The sequence below is a fragment of the Miniopterus natalensis genome, chromosome 8 (assembly GCF_054644295.1).
Source record: "Miniopterus natalensis isolate mMinNat1 chromosome 8, mMinNat1.hap1, whole genome shotgun sequence".
In the NCBI taxonomy this organism is placed as follows: Eukaryota; Metazoa; Chordata; class Mammalia; order Chiroptera; family Miniopteridae; genus Miniopterus; species Miniopterus natalensis.
Window position 1 is genome coordinate 62428091 of NC_142088.1, and position 21910 is coordinate 62450000.

Consider the following 21910-nt stretch of genomic DNA (forward strand, 5'->3'; position numbering starts at 1 on the left):
GTTGAGTTGGAATCTGAACTAGCCACTTTTACTTGATGAAGAACCATATTTCCTCCATGGAAGAGAAACTGATAGACAATAGTAGGAATTGTATGAGTCTCTCAATTCAAGGAAAACAACTCACAGTATTTGTTTCCAATAAAAATAAAAATAAAAAGCTGCTAAGAGAAATTAACACTTTGAAAAACTTGCATTCACTTTTATGAATATGACCACTTCCCAGGATTTAAAGATATTTCTGTTGAGCTTAGTAATGATATATAATTTTAGAATAGCACATAACGAAATATGTAAGCAATTGGAAAATATTCATAGCTCAGTGAAAATATTCATAGCTCAGTGAACCAAATGACCAACACTCGATGTTACATATCATGGATAAAATATCCATTCAAAATGCAAAATCAACCAATGGATTTTAATGTAACGAAGTACAGAAAATTCAGTAATTCTGTTTCATGTTCCACACTACAACTCCCAAGAAGTTCTCACTTGTCAACTTCTGGTGCAGCATGAAAAAATATTCACTATTAAACTACTTCTGCTTTTTCTGAATATATATCTGCATGAGGACTAATTTTCTTATTATTCTTCACAAAGAAAAAAAAAAAATAACCAGAAGACTGAATGCAGAAGCAAATGAAAACAAATAACAACAACACAGCTGTCTTCTATTAATCCAAAGAGTAAAGGGATTTGTCAAATATACATTACTATTTTTTGCTAAAATATATTTTTAAAAGTATAGGTTTTTCCCAACAATATATAACTTATGTTAATATGTACTTGGGATTGTTGTTACTATTCTAAAATAAATAAATGTATTTTAAAATTGTTTTAGTTACACATACGGTAAATATAAATAGATATAATAATAATATTAAAAAACTTTTTGAGGTCCTCTATGATTTTTTTTTAAAAAGTTTATTTATTTATTTTTTAAAAATATATCTTTATTGATTGCAGAGAGAGGAAGGGAATGGGAGAGAGAGATAGAAATATCAATGGTGAGAGTCACTCATTGATCTGCTGCCTCCTGAAACGCCCCTTACTGGAGATTGAGCCCTGCAACCCAGCATGGGCCCGGACCAGGAATCCAACCTCGATCTCCTGGATCATAGGACAATACTCAACCACTGAGCCATGCTGGCCAGGCAAGGTCCTCTACAATTTTTAAGAATGAAAAAGCTTTGCATTACTAAAGAGTTTGAGAACTGTTGCTGTAGTGTGTCCTACTAAACTGAAAGGATTAAAATAAGTTTTCAATTTATCACTTATTCCCAGATCACGTCCATATTGAGTTTAACCAATTCAAGCATATACATATTGTGGTAAATTGCCTTAACAGTTCCAATTTTTTGTCCCTTCTTTTATTCATATCCTTTGCCATGTAACTTTTCAGTTCCTCCCACTGTGGGCAGGGTTCAATTCTCTGCCACTTGGGTCAGCCAGGTGAGTGGTTTTGCCCACGGGGATGTTAGCACATGGAATACAAGCAGAATCCCTACAGCACGTGAGTGGCTGGGCTTGCTCTCTCTTGCCTTCTGCCATCTCTGTGGGAAGGACTAGCTTGGGCCACCCTGCTGGCCCAAATGAAAGATGAAAAAAATGTCGATCAGAATCATTCTTAGTAAGCCCAGCCTGGATCTGCTGGTCTCCTCACTCTCCCTCATTTAGCTAAAGAAATGTGAGTGAGCTCAGCTGACACTAGCGGGATTCCTGAGATCAAGTCCTGCCTCAATCAGCTGACACAAAGGTGACTGTAGGGGTTGAAAAGAAAGGTGACTGTAGGGGTTGAAAAGGAGTCCCCTCAAGATGTGACTCAGTGGTATGCAGATTACTTTGAGCTAAGGACAACTTAAGCAGTAGGCTCAAGAGAAACTTCTGCCCCTTCTCTTAATTACCTAAAAAAGCAAATTGAATTAGGAGTTTTGGCCATAATAAGAGATGATCAGAGATAACTTCTTTTGACCCACCAATAGGGCAGAACAAACTTCTATTTACTAAACACCTGTTCTTGCCGTCCTGCAATGATCCATTGAAGCTTCCCAGGTGCATTACTGTATCCCTAGACCAGGACATCTCATGTACCCATGTTCCCTTCCTATCTCTGAGCCAACTCTGCATGTATCTCTCATGGAAGCAGGGTTCCCATACATATGTATGTATTAATTTTGGTTATTTTCTCTTGCTAATCTGTCTCATGTTTATTTGATTATTGATCCAGAGGAAATGTTGTTCCTCACCCACTCAGCCCATAAACATAATGATGTTTTTGACTCTACACAGTGTCCTCCTTATATTTGAACCCTTAACAGCTTCTTATTGTCTGACATTATTCTGTCTTGTTATTTACTTGCATGACTTCAAGTGTTTTGTATGTCTGCCTAGTAGAAGTCAATGTTTTAGAAGCAAATCCTTCCAGAAAGACAGCTTGGGTTAGTGAATTTATATTATCCAAACTGTACCCAAGTAATAACTTTCTAATTCAGTGGCTATCAAAACCACTTAGCTTTCTGCATATCAAAATCCTAAGTTTTACTTAGAGAATATAGTGATTCATTCCACACTAAGACAACTTTGTACCTGAACATGAATTAAAAAGAAAAAAAACAGCTGATTATTAAATGGGTGTGACAGTTTACTTTGCAAAAAATGTTTTACCTCTCAATTCTTCCATTGTTAGTTTACTACATGCACATATAATATAACATTCTCAAAACTTTAAATTTCCTGCAACTTTGAAAAAACATCTGTCAATCGAGGTTTTTGAAGGAAATAATTGCAGAGGGATCAATTTTAGATTGTTCTAAATCTTCTTAAGAATAAGTAAACCCAAACTGCAATTATAGGTGCTCTCCCTAGAGGAGAGTTTGCAAACTATGACCTATTTTTAATAAATAAAGTTATATTTGAGCACAACCCTCTCATTTGTTTCAATATTGTCTATGGCTGCTTTTGCATATGAATTGAGTAGTTGCAAAGAGACCATATGGCTGACAAAATCTAAAATATTTACTATCCCACCTGCTGCAGAAAAGATTTTCTGACCCTTATCCTAGAGCTTAGTTTCTATTTTAAAAAACACACCTCAATATATTGAAGAATCAGTTAATTATAAACCTTGCTCATTGCAATGTGGACAAAACTAGCATCTCAGAAAAAGTTTTTACTGGTAAAGTATAACTAATTTTTAGGGGGGTTATTTGGGCTTTGTTTTTCACAAAATAAGCAATACATATAAAAATACAACAGATGCTCCATTTTAACATAAGATTTAGGAGTGATAGAAAGGAAATACATTTATTTTCTATCAAGGTTTAGAGGTTTTTCAAGGCCTGGCTTTGCAGACTAACATTTTATTACAACTCAACTTTTCATAGATACGATTTTACAACTCAGTTTTTATTAGAAAACTCAAGAAATAGAAATCTCAGCACTTTTATTTTATTATCAATTATTTATAAAGAATGGCACAATGAGGAAGCCAGGAAACTTCCCCAACCTCTTCTAGTTATTAAAAGCCCTGTGGTTACATCTGTGACACCACATTAAAAAAAACCACCACTTACGGCTCCTACAATATGTTCTAATGCATGTACAATTCTTTCCCCATAGGTGGCATAAAACATAAATTATTAAAATATAACCCATTTTGATTAAAAGACTAGAAGATACAAACTTAAATGAGATTACCACAAAGTGATTTTACAGAAGTCTCACTAGATGGCAGCATCATAAAAATAAAGAACTCACAGTTCCCTAAAACCTCTCTACAGCTATCCAGTTAATATTTTTATTATATTACTTCAAAGAGCAATTAAAACAATATGAATTGGTGAAAACATAAACTCCACACTTGAGTACCTACTTCATGTACATTTTTAAATACACAATTAAAAAGAAATAGATTCTATTGAAATTACCCACAGGGCTCACACTTCGTATTGAGACAATCACATAGAAACATAGCAATGTTCAGCCACCTTGCTCTATCGTGAGTCCTCAGACTGTTGCAGTAGTCTTCTGATCACTCCAGCTACTTACAGCTGCTTTCCTCTCAGGAGCTTGCTAACTCACACATTTGATTGTAAGATTCGCAGTGTCCAGTCAAAGAGCACCCCATTAACTTCACATTTTCTTTGGTATGGCTTTTAAATACATTTATGACTGGTCCTTTCCAACTCTCCTCTCTGGGGTGTCCCATACCTCCCTCCCTCTATGTGCATAAACCTTTCTCTGTTGCTACGGTTATTCCTCTGTCTGAGTAGCTCAGATTTTGATCACAATATAACTTTTATGGAAGGATTCCTTGGCCAAACTCTCTCTCCTCTCTCATCTTACAATCCTGTTTGCACAGATATCTTGTAGCAATTTTCCAATTAATTTTCTACTATTTTTACACAATATAAACCCAAACCATTTTTGAATAAATATACGAATGAACAAATAATAAAATCATACAATTGTCAATAAATATTCTCTAAACTAATGTTAAATTATAAAAGAATATTATTTGAGGACCTTTGTTTCTGTTGTAACTTTATTGCATAAGTTATTCAGACAGCATCTTTTAAAATAAAAAATTATGAACTAATAGTTTAAAAATGTTCAAAATTCCTCTCAATAAAACAAAGAATATCATGTGTTTTTGTTGTTGCCATCTTCTCTAGCAAAATACTAAACATACTTTAACCAGTAAAATATTGTACACAGGGTCTGTGCTGAGATTTCCAGGTGAGAGCTTACTGTCTCTCATTTGTACAGAGCACTGTTGCAGAAACTGGATTGACCCTTTCAGCCTGGCATTTGAAAAGTAGATAGTGATGAAACTGGCAAACCCAGAGATCAGAAATTGGAGGTGGGGAGCATGCAAGTATTTTGCTTATATAATTTAAACAGGTATGAGACAGAGCTGCCTGGCCAGTGTGACTCAGTGGTTGAGTATAGATCCATGAACCTAGAGGTCATGGTTTGATTCCTGCTCAGGGCACATGCCCATGTTGAGGGCTCGATCTTCCGTAGGAGGCCGGAGACAGCCAATTGAAGTTGATGTTTCTCTCTCATCAATGTTTATCTCTCTCTCCCTCTCCTTTCCTCTCTCTGAAATCAGTAAAAACATTATATATATATATACATATATATATATATATATATTTAAAAGAAGGTATGAGGCAGAGCTAACTGCTACATAGAGAGAGAGTAAAGAATTTCAGAGAGCGGAAAGACAAAAAGCTCTCGGGACCCTAAAGGGCTAATAATTTGTAAGCGAAACATCTGACTATCTAAGGGTGTATTTTCAGCATTGTCAGCTTTTTAAATTTTATTTTATTGGAAAAAAGGTGATTGTCTTTTTTATTTATTCTTGGCAGTAAGTAAAAAACTGAAGGGGAAGAATAAAAGAGACTGAGTCTTTCTGAATCTTTTTCCAGCTGGCAAGGACCTCACATAAAGTATAGTTTGTTTGATTTATTTCAGATACTCAAGATGGGGAAAATAGCTCAAGGTAATTTTTCAAGCTTAATTTAGTTCATTTAATATTTAATGACTTAATGAAGCAGTCTGCATGTCCTAAGTGTGTCAAAGAATAAAAATGGAATTTGAAAGATAACTCGAAGTTTACAAAAAGTATTTTGATTTTTACATTAATTAGCCATTATAAGTAATTCTTCAAATGTTTCTGAGTCTATTTAAATGGGAACAGAGCTGTGATTTTTGTGCATCTTGCTGATGTACACTCACTTATCCTTTCACTGGCCAAAGAGGTATGTATTTAAAGATGAACAGCAATGTGCAAAGCACAAGCATGAGCCTGCGAACTTCGTAGGGTCCACCCTCAATCATTCAATACTCTACTGGCATAAGTTTCTTAAAGTTGAAAGTTAAGAGAGGCATAGAAATAATTACAAGACACCACACTAAGGGACAATAATACATTTCCTATCATGCTATAAAAATACAACAGAAAGACAGATATAGCCTGACACGGATGAGCATGAGCACAAACATTTTGAAGGTCAAGGGTTGAACACTCATGTTTCTACAGGAGTTAGTCACCTAATATAAGAAATACTTCCCTTTACCTGTTATTGTAAGAGTACTCCAACATAAACATAAATATATATGCTAGCTGTCACTGTGCTTCAGTGCTGGGTCAATGGATAGATTTGGAGGTTGTACTCAATTGCTGTGACTCAGCTTTGTCACTCACTGTTCTACAGGAATGATGGCCCAGTGTTGCCAAACTGCTAATTTTTCAGAAGACATTTGAAACTAGGAGCTTTTTTATTTTTTAAAATTTAATTTGATTTAATTTTTTCCATCACCATTTATCCCCTCTATGCCCTCTTCCACCTCTCTCCCCCCTCCCCCAGCAACCTCCACACTATTACCCATGTCCAAGAGTCTCTGTCTTTTTTTTCTTTTTCTCTCAATCCCTGCCCCTCCCCCAACTCCTAGCCCCCATACCAGAGCTGTCTGCCTGCTCTCTATCTATGAGTCTCTCTATTTTGTTTGGTAGCTCAGTTTGTTCATTATATTCCACAAATCATATGGTACAATCTTCTGACTTCCATTGTTGGCACTTAATTTAAAAATGTTAAGTATACCATATGTATTTGCATATACAGAGAGGCCTAAGCAAAGCAAATCTCTAAAACACGTTGTAACCTATGAAGCAGGTAGTGGCTGACCTGGGTAGAGAAACAGAAGATATTTACATACGGTAATGATTAAAGCATAGAAGGAGAAAGTGCAATATCTGGACAGAAAACATACCAAATGCTTGGTTTAGCTGCAATATAAGTTATGTGGAAAGCAAAGGAAAATATAATATTGATAATTTAGGTATGCAAATCATAAAAAGCTAGCGATTTGAATTTTTTCCATAAATGGTAGAAGAAGAGTGATGGTCATCACGGGGGAGAAATGCAAAGCAGGGGATCAAATAAGGGATATATGGGCTCAATTGCAAACTTCCCAATAATGTGCAATTGACTTTTTGGGTGCAGGGTGACTTCTGACTTTTATTTATCTATTTCTATCTGCCTGTCCTGTTATAAAGTGGATTTAAAGTGACAATATAATTTATCAATCACATGGTAATGATATTTTTATTGGGATAGAGACCCACGTGTATATACAATGAAAATATACTCTTCCATAAGGTATTTTTCCAGTGTTTACTATATCAATCTAACACAAACACATAGATCAATAGAATAGAATATAGAGCCCAGAAATAAACTCTCATATGCACGGTCAATTAATCTATGAGAAAAGAGGTAAGATTATACAATGGGGAAAAGACAGTGTCTGTAATAAATGGTTTTGGGAAAATTGGACAGTTACATGCAAAAGAATAAATCTAAAAAGATATATACAAAAATAAATTCAAAATGGATTAAAGACTTAAATGTAAGATCTAAAGCCATAAAACTCCTAGAAGAAATATGTTCTTTGACACTGCTCTTAGCAATAATTTTGGGGGGCTAGTCTCCTCAGGCAAGGGCAACAAAAATAAACAAGTGGGATTACATAAAACTAAAAAGTTTTTTTACAGCAAAGAAAATCATCAACAAAATAAAAAGACTACTTACTAAAGGAGAGAAGAGATTTGCAAATAGATTCAATAAAGGGTTAATGTCCAAAATATATATATAAAACTCATACAACTTAACACCAAAAAAAAAAAACAGCAATTAAAAAATAGGCAGAGGACTTGAATAGACACTGCTTCCAAGGGGACACACAAATAGCCAACAGACATATGAAAAGATGCTCAACATCACTAATCATCTGGGAAATGCAAGTTAAAACCACAGTGAGATATCAACTCACACCTGTCAGAATAGCTATCATCCATAAATCAACAAATTACAAATGCTGGAAAAATGTGTAGAAAAGGGAAGCCTTCTACACTATTGGCGGGATTGTAAATTCAGTAGACAGATTCCTCAAAACAGTAAAATTAGAGGTGCCATACAATCCAGCAATTCCACTTCTGGATCTTTACCTAAAGGAAACAACAACACTAATTCAAAAATATATATGTACCACTCCATTCATTGAAGCATTACTAATAATAGCCAAGATCCAAAAGCAACTTAGATATTCCTCACTAAATGGATGGACAAAGATGTGATATATAGATAATGGCATATTATTTGGCCATAAAAAATGAAATACTGCCTGGCTGGTGTGGTTCAGTGGTTGAAGGAAACACGTGAACCAACAGGTGACGGATTTGATTCCCTGAGCCAGGAAACATGCCCGGGTTTTGGGCTCGATCCCTCTATTCCTCTCTCTTCCTCTCTCATTCTAAAATCAGTAAAACCATACTTTTTTAAACAATGAAATCTTGCCATGTGCAGCAATACTGTGGACCTAGAGAATATTATGCTAAGAGACACCCTGTATATAGTTAGAAGTCAGGAGAGTGGTACTTCTGGAGGAAAGGTAACAGGCAGTATTTGGAAGAAGGCACAATTTAAAATTCTGAGTGTTATAAATGTTCTAGACATTTTTTGATGTAGGTGTGAGGGTTCTAAAGATTCAAAAGAAAGATTTCTTATCCTTTGGGACAGCATGGAGGGAACTGGAGAACATTATGCTAAGAGAAATAAGCCAGTCAGAGAAAGACAAGTACCACATGATCTCACTTATATATGGAATGTAATAAACAAAATAAACTGATGGGCAAAATAGATCCAGAGACATAGAAGCGTGGAAGAGACTGAGGGGTCTCAGAGGGAAGGTGGGGAGGGGAGTGTGGCTGGGGAGAGATTAATCAAAGAACTTATGTGTTTATAAGCATAGCCCATGGATACAGACATTGTTATGGGGAAGGCCTGGGAGTGGGGTGGATGCGGGGTGGAGGGGATCAATGGAGAAAAAAAGGTGACATCTGTAATAAAAAATAATAATAAAAACAAACAAACAAACAAAAACCCAAAACAAAATAATTCATCAAGCCACTTTACTCTTTTCCCCATTTCTTGAATTAATATAGTCTTCACAATTCCTGTCTTCACTTTCCTTTCACATAATTTTGAAGTCCCGACTTCAAAATATTCTTGTTGACTTTCATTGCTCCTTCCCAACATTATTTTTGTTTCCAACCATATTTCATGTCTAAAAACTTTCCTCTTTTTATCTCACTGAGCCATTTCTAACAGCCTTTTCTAGAATTTCCTCTCTCTCTTGATTGACACCTTTAATATTCTCTCTGCCTCTCCTTCAGTGTTATCTTCAGAGACCACCCAAGAGAGCTATGTACATCTACATTTTAAAGAACCTTTCTCAACCTCCAGTGAGGAAAGGGGGGTATTGTACACCAAGATTATAAATGTTTGTTAGAACCAGTTTATAATGGATATATCAAAGCCTGCTATATCACCATTTAACTCCCACAGTGTATCATTTCTTTGTGGTTACATTTAGATGAAACTACTCATTCTTATCTTTATTTGACTGAAAGCTCAAGAGAATTTCCGTTGGTAGGCACTAAAGGAAAGCATGCGAAATGCTGAGAGGATGATTTTAACAAACAAAGTGGTGAAGAATGAGAATTATATATAACACTTAAGTATACAAATGTATTTTTGCTTTTAAATGGGAAATAAAAGAAAATGAATATTTGAGCCGCTTACTGTAACTTCATATTGAGGACAGTGGAAGGGGGAGGTGACCACCACTTAGCAGCAGAATATGTGCATCCCAATAGGTATTTTATACTCTTTGATATCTACACTGAATTTATGAACTGGTCTTGTTATCTCAAAATAACACTTTTGAAAACAGAGACTCAGAAAAGTCAAGTAATTTGCTCGAGATCATGTAACAATTAAATGATGTCGCCAAGATTTGAACCTCAGACTGTGTGATTGATTCCCAAACCCATGGTCTTTCTTCTCTATCTCCGCGCTCATTTCTGTGAAGGTTAATGAGACATGCATGTGAATGGGATTCAGGGACTGCTGATTACTTGTAAAACATTTTAAAATATGATTTTTTATTGGCCTCCCTCTATTTTGGTGCTTAACATTTAATATCTAAATTAAGAAGACATTATCTTTATATCTTTTGTAATGTACCACTCTCACAGTTATCTATCAAAGCAGTTGGAAGTCGTGGTTGGAAGTTCCCAGAGACTGCTGATAACAGTGCTAAATTTCGTTTCATTAGTTCCATTCATTAGCTTCAATAACTGAATATATTAACTAGACCTCACACACAGATTAATCCCATAACTTAATAATGTTCAGAACAAAATTTGATTGTCACCTTTTTAAATACATGACTTGGTTACCGAATCAAATAGAACTGTTATTTAAGGATCTTAATTCCAAAGTGTAACTGTTGAGTGTTGTCCCTCTCTGGCTTCTTTTTTTAAGCAAACAAATATTAAAATAAACTTTTTACAAACATATATATAAAGAGATACAATTTCAAAATGGTAAAAATTTAAGCGTGATTTAGTAATACTTAAGGAAACATTCTTGTTATAGGCAGTATAATTTCTTAAGATTCTCAGGGATAAAAACGGCTTCCTTAATGTAAACTGTGTGAAACTCAATCTACTGATAAACTCTAATTCTGCATCTCTCCTCCAGGTACCTAGGATTACGAGAGACTGAATTATATTTAGAATGAGTTACAGTGTGACAAACAGCCTTAGCATGTAGTTACTATCTTAAATAGTCTATCTGCTGCCTGTTGACTAAGCAGCTCAGTACCAGCGACATCGCCTGCAGGAAGCTCACCTGTTGACTACAGGTGAACATTGGGACAGCAGATGCCAGTAAGGAGGTGAGACCAGAGAAGTGACAAAAAGAGGTTTAAAGGGAAGAGCCTAAAGCAAAAAAGATTATAGAATTGTTTTAATGTAAAGCTTTCTTATTTTTTATCTCTTTAAATAATTTTACACAGACACAAATGTATTTCTCTAGAAGTGCAGTTGGCATACTTCTCAGTAGAGCGATGTTTGGGGTGCGGTGAGAAGGAGTGAACGACGTACATACCTTCGCTTGTCCCGCTTTTGTGATGGCAGGTATATTAAAGTACTGTCCTGTATAAAAATGCACCCCACTGAACATGATCACTGCAATGGAGTCTCCTTCCTTCTCAATCACTTCAAGGATATCCTCTGTTCTCAAGGTTTCCTCCCCCTAAAGGCACAAGTTACATAATATTTACAATTATAAATTTCTCACTTCATATTTCCCAATCTAAAATTCACCATGAGCACTTTCCCACCATAAGTAAAATCAAAGGTAATTTTTTTTAGATTAATGATCTTCCAAAATTTGACAAGAGCAGCATTTGAACATGCTTTATTATTACTATTATTAAATAATGATAATAAAATAGTAAAAAGAGTTTTATAAAGTATAAATTTTTGCAAAACCCTAATTGATTTTCCAATTAATTGTTACTATTTGCTTACCTATAAATTCTTTCCCTCTTATTCCCATCCAATAAAATATAGAAATATTAAATGGCAAGAGAAATTTCTTAGAAGTATTTCACTTTTAAATCTAATATTGTGGGGATTTCTTGCAGAATAAAAACACTTATGCATCTTTCATCTGATTATAAACTAACCAATATCATCTATTAACTTGTGTTAAATCTCTTCTACATGAGTCTAAAGGTCAAGACCCAAACATGAAAAAAATCAATAAAACTCATTTATTAAGGTAATTTTTCTGCACATCTCCCCACCTAAGATTAATAACTAGTTACTTAGTCTTGCAAACAACTTGAACAAAAAGAAATCAGTGAAATACAAAGATCAACTTGTGTCATAACAATTTTTTTATCTATTTATGAAATCTTCAGGAATGTTCTCCTGTGTTAAATCTCACGTGATCTTCAGGTTAAGCATCAATAACTGTATTAATATTTGAGGGAAATCCATTAAACTATTCTTAAGTTTTAGCCTGACCAGTTTGGCTCAGTGTTTGAGCATCGACCCATCAACCTAGAGATCATGGTTCGATTCCCAGTCAGGGCACCTGTCCAGGTTTCGGGCTAGATCAGCAGTAGGGAACGTGGAGGGGGCAGCTGATAGATGATTCTCTCCCATTATTGATGTTTCTATCTCTCTTTCCTTCTCCTTCCCTCTCTCTGGAATCAATAAAAACATATTTAAAAAAATAATAAAGTATTCATAAGTTTTCCTGCAGTTATTTTTCATTTTTCTGTAATCTTCGCTATTTGCTAATTAGTGCATCGCATATTAGGCATATATTTTATATATCACAAATACAATACATACTCTAGTTTCTACTAGAAGATTAGAACTTGTTTACAAAATGTGAATCTATAAAAATAGTATTGATATTGAAATCTATGAGTTATTAAGTGATGTGTATTTTATATATAAAAAGAATTCCCTAATTCTGAGTAAGATTTGAAGAAAAATAGGTAACATAATAATCCAAAACTCTTTTTCTTAAACAATCTAATATGGTTTGTCCACCATACTTTCAAAAAAGAGTTGAGAAAATACTCTATATACTAATACTTGTTTTTCTTTAAGCAAATACATATATGTGTTAAAGATAGGATATGGCAGTGATTTCCAACTGGTGTTACGAGGCACACTGGTGAGCCACAAGAACTTTTAAAACATGCAATACCTGACTATTTAATTAGGGCATTGACCTCTCTTCCCTTGGATTGTCAATTAAAATAAAATAAAAAGTGACAACAGCCAACACAACAATAGCCTTCTGGTGTGAATGAATCAAAATTATACCTATTTTTTTTGTCAGATTGGCAAAAAGTTTATTTTTTAGTGTGCCACAGAATTTTAGCAATTGGTGTATGTGCCATGAGATGAAAAAGGTTGAATATTGCTGGGATATGGTCCTCTCTCACTTTGGCTTGCTGTAACATAGTAATGCTGACGAGTGCTCCCAAGATGATGATTACCTCATGAGGCTTCAGCACTTGTCACTTTTAACATTAAGACTTGTGATATATTAGTGACTCTATTCATTTTTGTTGGAAATTAGCTACTTATATATAACCTATGGAAAAAATATCCTCTCACAGGTGTGGCAACTTTCTATTTCATTGATTTATTGCATGTTGGCAAATAGAAGTTAATGAAATAGATTTTAATTCCTCAAAGTGTTCTCGTTAGAAAGAAATAATTGCTCAAACATTAACTTAACAGCCTGGTAGCATCATTTGTGAAACCAAAAATTTATTCTGTGTGGATCTCTTGGTATGAAATTTCACAAGCTGCAGGGTTTCTATGTCAAAGTTTCTACAACTTAGCCTTATGTCTCTATTAATGTAAAGTGTGCAGTATTTCAGATCTTAAACATGGTCAAGTCTGATTAAGTGTTTCCTCTGTTACCCATTTAAATATGAAGGAATCTCAGAGAAATAAAGTAACTTTCCCAAAGTCCCTTACCCAGTAAGCTGGTGGGTCTGTATTTCTCAGGGGTATATTAGCCACTTATGAACTCAAGCATTTCCTACTTCACATGTCTCTTTCTAGACCTTAGTCCAAGCTCAAAAGAAAACATTTGATACTTAGATTAAGAAGAGGCATAAAAGTTAGGCATCATTCAGTTCCAACAAATGACACTAGCTTTTAATATGACCTTAAGAGTGTCTACAGACAATGGCATTTAAAATTGAAAATGATATATGCAATTTGCCATCTTCTCCCATCCCTCTGAAGAATATGGCAGACTCCAGTGTTATTAAAAGTAAAGCAATTTGTTTGTAATCTGACTAGCCCTTGAAAAATAAAAACTAATACATTTCTGAGTTAGTTTTCCATTTTAAGCAAAATGGCCTGTTACAGAACTATAAGTCTTTTATACTTTCTTGAAAGTTCCATTAAAATAATGAAGATAATAAACATCTAAAGAAAAAAATAAAAAAATGAATACTAAATAGAAGCATGATGAATAGTTCTCTCTCATATACCTCTCTTGGCGTTACAATCCGCATACTTTTCTCAGTGTTGAGTCCGTGAAGTTGAAGCTGTGATTCAACAGTATACTGGAAAATAAGGATAATTTATTAAATCAAGACCAGTGCACAGAGTACTCTGAAATATCTCTGAAAATAAATAATAAGCCCTGGCCAGTGTGGCTCAGTTGGTTGGGCATTTACCACCCACCCCAAAAGTTGCCAGTTCAAGCCCAGTCAGGGCAGTGCCTGGGGCTGTGGGCTTGAGCCTCCTTAGGAGGAGGGCAGGAGGCGGCCAATGGAAGCTTCCCTCTCACCTCCATGTTTCTCTCTCTTTCTCCCTCTCCCCCCTCTCTAAAAGATCAAGAAAACATCTTTAAAAATAAATCAATAATAAAATCACGATGAAAGCCTATTATTATATTATACCCAAGGTCAAGGTTACAAGTGACTAAACACAATCCATTAGAGAAGAGCCGCTCAATGTGATTTACATGCTGGAATCGGAACATTCCTTAAAATCCTAAACAACAGAGAGAAATGGAAACAGGAGCGAACTACACTTCAGGGAGTTATAAGGGGTTTTTAGAATAAGATGTGAAATCACCTGGGCAAGTCAAAACCAGCATTTAAAACATAACCAAAGCGAGGAATGTGCACTTGCTAGGCTTGAACAGAGAATATACACATGGCTCGCCCTAGAAAAAGAAAGCCAGTGAAAGGGAAGGACATCGAAAAGCTCCTTCAGTGACAGTGCAAGGTCTGAATGGGTTGCAATAATAGTGAACCTGATTTTTTTCAAGATATTAAGGTTTTGATTCTTTTGAGTATGGTAATGGCTATTAATATGGGCATAGTTAAATGGCTTAAAGTTACAGGATGTGGGCTAGAATAGTTAACAGTGATAATCTAAAGATAAAACTCGAGTTTCTCTAACACTAAAGCTGAAATGTGCAATATACTTTTATCTGTGTCTGTGTCTAGAACAATCTAACTTCTTATCGACTGAAAAGCTTGTTTTAGTGAACCGCAAGAAATGTTTTTAATCTCGAATACATAATTATTTAACACTTATGCTAGGGTGCTATAAAAATGGACAAATAAAAGTTCGTATCACTATTCTGTGTAGCTAAAGGGTGAAGCACTGGGGTATGTACCGATTTGATATTATAAAATAAAAGAGCAACAAGAATTAACAAAACATTTATAACTGCGCTTGATTTAGATCAGCGGTTTGCTGGATATCGTTGAAAAAGACTTAATACATCAAAGTTCCTGTTCAATTCTTTCCTCCCTTAGCACATGTTTAACTTGAACAAAAGAAATAAAGCTATAATTTATTTTTAAAGATGCCTAAATCAAAAGCATTTGACAGATCTTTTTATTCTAAGGTTGCTTGGAAAAGACTGGTGAATAAACATTCGAGTCAGGCAAATGATACGCTTCTCTAGGAACAACAGACAGAACAGAAACATAATTTGAAGATTCTTACATAATCTGAAGGGAAGGCTTTGGCTTCAAGAAGAATTTTGTACCTTTTCGGTGTAGGCTTAAAAAATGATAACTGCAATAAAATAGATTTATTGAGAAAAACATTAATGAACAATTATACATTTGTTTATTTTATACTAGACTTTCATTTTATAAACCAGCATTTAAAAGGCATTAATTAATTACACATCTAGGTGTCTGTCAAGGGTACCTTTCCAATTAGCCTCCTTTCCAAGGAGTTATAAAGAGAAAGAAGAGACCGGCAAGTTCTGGAGAAAATGTGACTAAGAAAGTATAAATCCTCAGACTTTACTTAAATTTTAATTGAAAAATTATCTTCCTAATGCATTTAAGGGTAATTTCTCTATTGTGAGACTGAAAGCTCAGTCTTATTTATATTGATTTTACCTTCCACTGCCGATTTGGTTTCTAGTACATAATATTTCCACTGCTTTATTATTTTATGGGATTTTATTTTAGGTCTAACTAAAAAGTCCTTTAGCCCTAGCATGAAATATTTCACATTTCTCAAGGCACCAGGGAGAAGTGGCTCCTTCGTTCAGTGGGGCCTTTTTTTCTCCCCATACTTCCTGGAGCATGAGACTGACAATAATAGCAATGAAAATGGTCGCTACTGTTAATTATGTGTTGACCATTGACATGGGTGCTAAAGTGATTTTCATATATTATCACATTTCATACTCGTGCATACCTACAAGGTAGGTATTATCTTCATTTGTACAAAGGGGAAAATTACAATTTAAAAATGTCAAAAACTTGTCGAAATTCAAAGAGGCATTAAGTATCTTATCTGGAAATCAAGCCCAGGGATGTCTGAACTGAAAACTATGCTTTTTACTATGCTACTTAACATACTCCATAAGCATGTTTCTGCAGCCAGCCATATTTAATAATCACTTTTCCATTTTACTAAAATAAAACATTAATGCCTTCATTGTTCATCTTAGTCATGCAGACATGATTACAAAAACTTACTTAAAAATGAAAAGATTTTCAAAGCATCAAGCAATTACTACAGGCACCATATTTCAAATCAAGAATGTCTTTGACATTTATTAAATACTCATGATGTAAAAGCACCTTAAACACAATTACTCATTTCAGGCACTAGGTCCTTTTTCTCCAATTTAGTTTTATTTTCAAATTCTTTTTTAACCTATTTCCAAAAATTAACCTACAAAAACATACTGATTCATTATCCCCCACTGCTGAAGTCCAGTGTATTGAAAAACTGTCTTTCTGTAAAGCTCAGTGTTTGTTCGCATTTGTATATCATTGTTTTGTGTGCTTGTGAGCAGTTTTGCTTTTTACCCACTGTGACTCTTATTTCTTATGTTTTGAGAAAAGAGTTCATTATTTCAAAATGCTTTGCAAGAGTCAACTCTCCCATGAGTATGAAGAAGCAATTCTATCATGGTCCAGCATTTCCTGCTAAAAATGAAAATAACCTCACGACATATTTTTAAGTAGGTAAACCACCAGATGCTCATGAATTAAAGATAGAAAAATGTCAGATTCTGTAAATGAATGTATACGAAACATGGGTAGTAAAGGAAACTTACCAGTAAAAGATGTAAATTAACAGTCAAGCCATTCATTAGGACTATTTCTTTCTCACTGGCTCCTGCAAAGTAAACATGCCATAATTTAAATTTTTCTGTTAGTGCTAAAGATACTTGGAAAAACAAAGGACGGCTTCACTCTGTCATCCTTAATGTTTTTAGAGATAAGGGCATATTTGCTGTGTCATTACAAAGAAATGGAAGTTTCCCTGCTTGACTCATTTTATCAAACAATATCTGGACTTATATGCACATAGCTAGTTAAAAATTAGAGTTTATTTTTGATACAGTAAACAATAACAACAAAATAGTGAGGCTTTTGCTTTCTCCCGTGAACTAAAAATGATTTATCTTAACAGCTAGTTTGTCAAATTCCCACAGAGCACATTTTTATGGTAAGTGTATCTCCAAAAGAAATCTTCAAAGAAATGAAGGCCAATTACATTTTTAAAGCTGGTTGTTTCTAGAGTCAACTTAAAATGTACCTTTAATATGAGAAGGCTACTTGGCCACGGGTAATTCACTGTTATTTCCGTGAGATAGGTGATAGATTATAAGACAAAAGAGCTAGAAAGTAAAATACAAATATCTAAACAGCTCTGGGGCTTATTCATACACACTGATGTAAGATAATTAATCTAGATATGTATTGTCCGATGGAGGAAATATGCAAAACTAAGATATCCACTACACAACTGTAATCTGATCCAATTTCTATCGCTGAGAGTTTTGGCTCTAGAAACAGACCCAGACACAAAGCAAACATTGGATACTTAACTCAGAGCATAATAACAGTGATAATATTTTCCCTAATTTAGTTCTTATGATGTTTCTTAAAGGCAATTAGACTTGTGTAATGGAAATAATGTCTCTTTACCATCACTGAGAGAAATGAGCTATGTGATTTAATGCTTGTAAGGTTGTGTTAAATATTAGAAAAATGTATAATACAAGTCCTTTATTTTGTATCCAAAGAGATACGTCTGCTACAGCTCCATTGCAATAGAGTAGACAGTTAGTGGAATAATTAATACATAGATTCCAGGATTAGTCCATTTGAGGGGGAAATAATTGTACATCTTAGGCATTTAGATTTCAACATAGCCTTTAAAGAAGGGCCCGTCTTCATATACTCAAAAAACAAAAAAAACCCTTCTTGTTGCATTTAGCAGATGGGTTTCCCCATTTGGTATGCAAGCTTTATAAACAAGTGGTGGGTGTATGCCTGGTCATTGTAAGGTGTATAGGTCTGAAGTCAAGGGGCAATAGGAGCAATATGATTCTACATTCTCAGCACCAAATATAATTTCTCTTAGGCTACACAGATATAAATATGATATGCTTATGTTATCTACCGTGGTATATATCTCCTATCACATGAAAATCTTTTAGAAATAAGGTAAAATAAATGATTCCAGGTTTATCATATTTGTTTCTTGGCTGGTGGTATAAATTTTTACTGTTATTTCTAAAAAAACCCAACATTATCTAAGATAAGTAATCTGATATGATCCTTAACTCCCTGTTAGTTATTTTCATGCATCTTTTCTGAAACCATTTATTTCAATAAAAAATATTTTGGCAGGGAGAGCGGAGGAAGGAAGGGAAGGAAAATAATATAAAGAGATAACAGAATTAATAGAAAGGGAATCATTTGGAAGAATGCACTGTAACGAGAAGAAGAAAACACACATACACAAAAGATTATCACGAAATGAAAATAGAGAAAAGAGTCAAGATTGGGTAGGGGAGAATTTCTATAGACACTCAGACATTCCATTTTTGCTTAATGATTATGTTCTGATCAAAATGATTATAGATTCCTGGAAAATTTTAGCACTCTGAACAATGTAGCATTCATTTGAGATCACCTAAAAGTTTTTTTGCATGGGAAGGTGGTGAACCTAATCTATTGGGCTGAGTTAATTTAGATACACACTTGGCATTGTGCTTTCCTCCCCTCACATTCAATGACATGTTAACACCGAATCAATTCTTTTTAAACAATCCCTCACTGACTAGAATAATTTGCCCACACACATGAAAATTATTCTCCTTGGAACACCTAAAATTAAATTCAACCAAATGCTTCACAAAATGCTCTTCTCATTTGCTACTGAAGTTTATCCAGGACAGGGCTGGTCTAAAACACGTACATGCACACACATATATATTTGAGGTGGTGTTAATATGAAAGTTTCAGACACTAACAGAAAGGTATTTTCCAAGTATAACCTAAAGGCTCAAAAGAATGAAGTGTTCTTAACACTAAAGGGCCACATATGATTTTTAGTGTACTTTAAAAGGAAAAGTTACCTAATTGACATATCTTTTTTAGTTCAAATTGTATTTCTGAAACCACCAATGTTCTCCTAACATATTTAAATATCATCAGCATTCCATAAGAAAATAAACCAAAATAAATAAATAAATAAAAATCACTGAAATTCTTTCAAGTTGCTTTTCTTTGTTTCTTCTTTTCCCTAAGAACTTTTTAAAAATTAATGCTGCAATATCGAACTATAAGTATTGAGGAAAATCCTTTTAAAGAGTTTCCAAAGCTTATCAGGTTTTGAAAGAGTCTTTACTGTGAAGATCATCTACAACTCACTGCAGTAAATGTCAAGATTTGAGTTACTTCACCTGAGAGGGTTGTGAGCCAGGATTCTCATTGAAAAGTGATTTCCTGCTTGTTTGTTTATTGAATATAATGTTTTGCTTTACCAGGAAGTGAAACCTAGTTAAATGCAAGCTAAAGTTGATTGAGCCTTCCTATGTGCCAACACTTCAAAATAAGTGATACGTATTATCTCACATAGTCTTCACAGTAATCGAATAAGGTTATCTACTTTGACTTTCCATGTTTTATCAATGAGGAAACAAATGTCCAAAGAGATGAACTAACTTGCCTAAAGTCTCACAGGTAGGAAATGGAAGACAAAAACTTACTCTCTAATACCAAAAAAATATAATTAAAATCTTTGTTCAAGATGACATTTGGAAGAGTGGTCTACATTATCTACTCCCTGTAAGTCAAATATAGGAGGCAGATGTTCATCACAAACTTCCCTCTGCGTCTTTCTAATTGTAATTTAATTTCAAACATTTTGCAAAGTGAGGATGACAGGGCTCCCAGCTGCTTAATGTTTGATAACAGGATTCATGATGAGTCTTGCAATTGCCATACCCTTTTCTGTATATTTTATTAAGCAGATGCAAATATTATTGTGGATCTGGTTGCAAGGTTTGTAGTTGGGTGAGGTTCGAGAACTTTCCAGTCTATTTTTCAAGTAGCAAATTCCTTTGGCCTCTAGAGGTGGCTAGCGCATGGATCAGCATTCAAACTCTTTAGAGAGAGCTTCCAGGGATTATTGCTTTTCTGAGGGTCAACCACAAATTTCATAAAGCAAATTTATGTTCACATTAAAACAGCTTTATAAGCTGAAATGCTTGTATCCGGCCTTTTGTGATTTTTATGTATCCAGGGAGAAATAGGTCTAATGATAATACTAATAATATTCCTCAGCACTTCTATTTCTAGCATCCTGATAATATATTAATTATAAGAGAAATTATTCCATGCTTTGCAGAATTGTTGGAGTTATACAAAATATTTTGTTAATAGCTTTTCTTCTCATCTGAAATTGATATTCCTTCTATGTCTATGAATAAATATCATTGTTCATTGTCTCTTCTTCCTCTACTCATTCTATCCATTTGTGCAACATAATAATTTATTATCCTCCTGTTACTTCTTTTTAAGATATTTGATGATGCAATAAAGGCTGTGGTTTTAAGAACCATGAAGAGTCAATCACAGCCCAAAATATACAACTTGTCTGTTTGCTCAGATACACTAAGTAGCCTAGCAAATAGCAAAAGCAAAATTGACTTCTGCTGCTCTTTACTGTGGTTTACCACAGTCATTTCAAATATTTTGTTATTTTTATCACCTGTACTTCCAAAGAGGATTCCAGATTTCTCGTATTACAATGTGAGAAAAATTGATAAAAAGTAGATATAGAGTACAATATATGCAGATAAAAAAACAAATTAGAAGCTATTAAATGTTTTTGTTACTTCAGACTTGACCAGGTTTTCTTAGAACTTTCTGGTAACTGAGGCACAAAAAGAACCTGCATGGGATTTGTAATAAGATAAACACACAACAAACAGCTTCTAAAGCATGTATTTCTACAAAAGTGAGCAGAGTGAACTCGTTCATTTTCAACTTAAGAACCATTTCTCTGACTAATATGTACAATTTTAAAAGTAAAGAAATTGTGGGTGTAACAGTTACTAAAATTTAAAAGAAAATACCAAGCCTTTAAAATATTACTTATATTACACTTTTGCAAACACTGTCAGTTCTTATTCCTCTGGTCAACAGCAAAAAAGAACAAAATAACAATAAAATCATAAATAAAAGAAAGATTACCTTCATTCACTAACTATATTTCAAATGAAATATGACACAAACACAGAAAATTAAGAGAAATTTGTCCATTATGTGTTATAACTTTGTATGGTATTTCAAACATAAACAAAACATACTAAAACTAGAGTTAATAAATATTCTTTTTAAAAAATTAAATAAGTTCAGTCTCTTTACCCTTCTAAACAAATCTGGATATTTAATTTTTTTCCTCATTTTCCTTAAAAATGATAATGAGAATTGGCTGGTGTGAAATTTCAGGGATTGTTGTGACATACTTATTTACTGGGCAACAAAAAAGAAACACATGTGCACATAAGCAGCAACAGAGCTATAAACTTGTAAGTGGTCAAAGAAAATATTTTTGCAGAGTTTATTGCCTTTATAAATAAACCTCACTAAATAATATTGCCCTACTACTTCCCAGGACTGGATATAAACATCCTAATTCCTCTTTAGAAAA

The 21910-nt window shown here is 34.2% G+C and overlaps 1 protein-coding gene across 1 annotated transcript in view; it reads right to left on the bottom strand.

Annotated features, from left to right (window-relative positions):
- The window catches only part of KYNU (kynureninase), an 87623-nt gene that overhangs the window by 36037 nt on the left and 29676 nt on the right, over window positions 1–21910 (bottom strand). Inside the window, exons 5-8 of the mRNA XM_016196533.2 lie at window positions 17013–17074; window positions 15431–15502; window positions 13954–14028; window positions 11022–11168 (exon numbers count right to left, since the gene is read on the bottom strand). Of these exons, the coding sequence (XP_016052019.2) occupies window positions 11022–11168; window positions 13954–14028; window positions 15431–15502; window positions 17013–17074 (356 nt within the window). The remainder of the gene's footprint in view (window positions 1–11021; window positions 11169–13953; window positions 14029–15430; window positions 15503–17012; window positions 17075–21910) is intronic.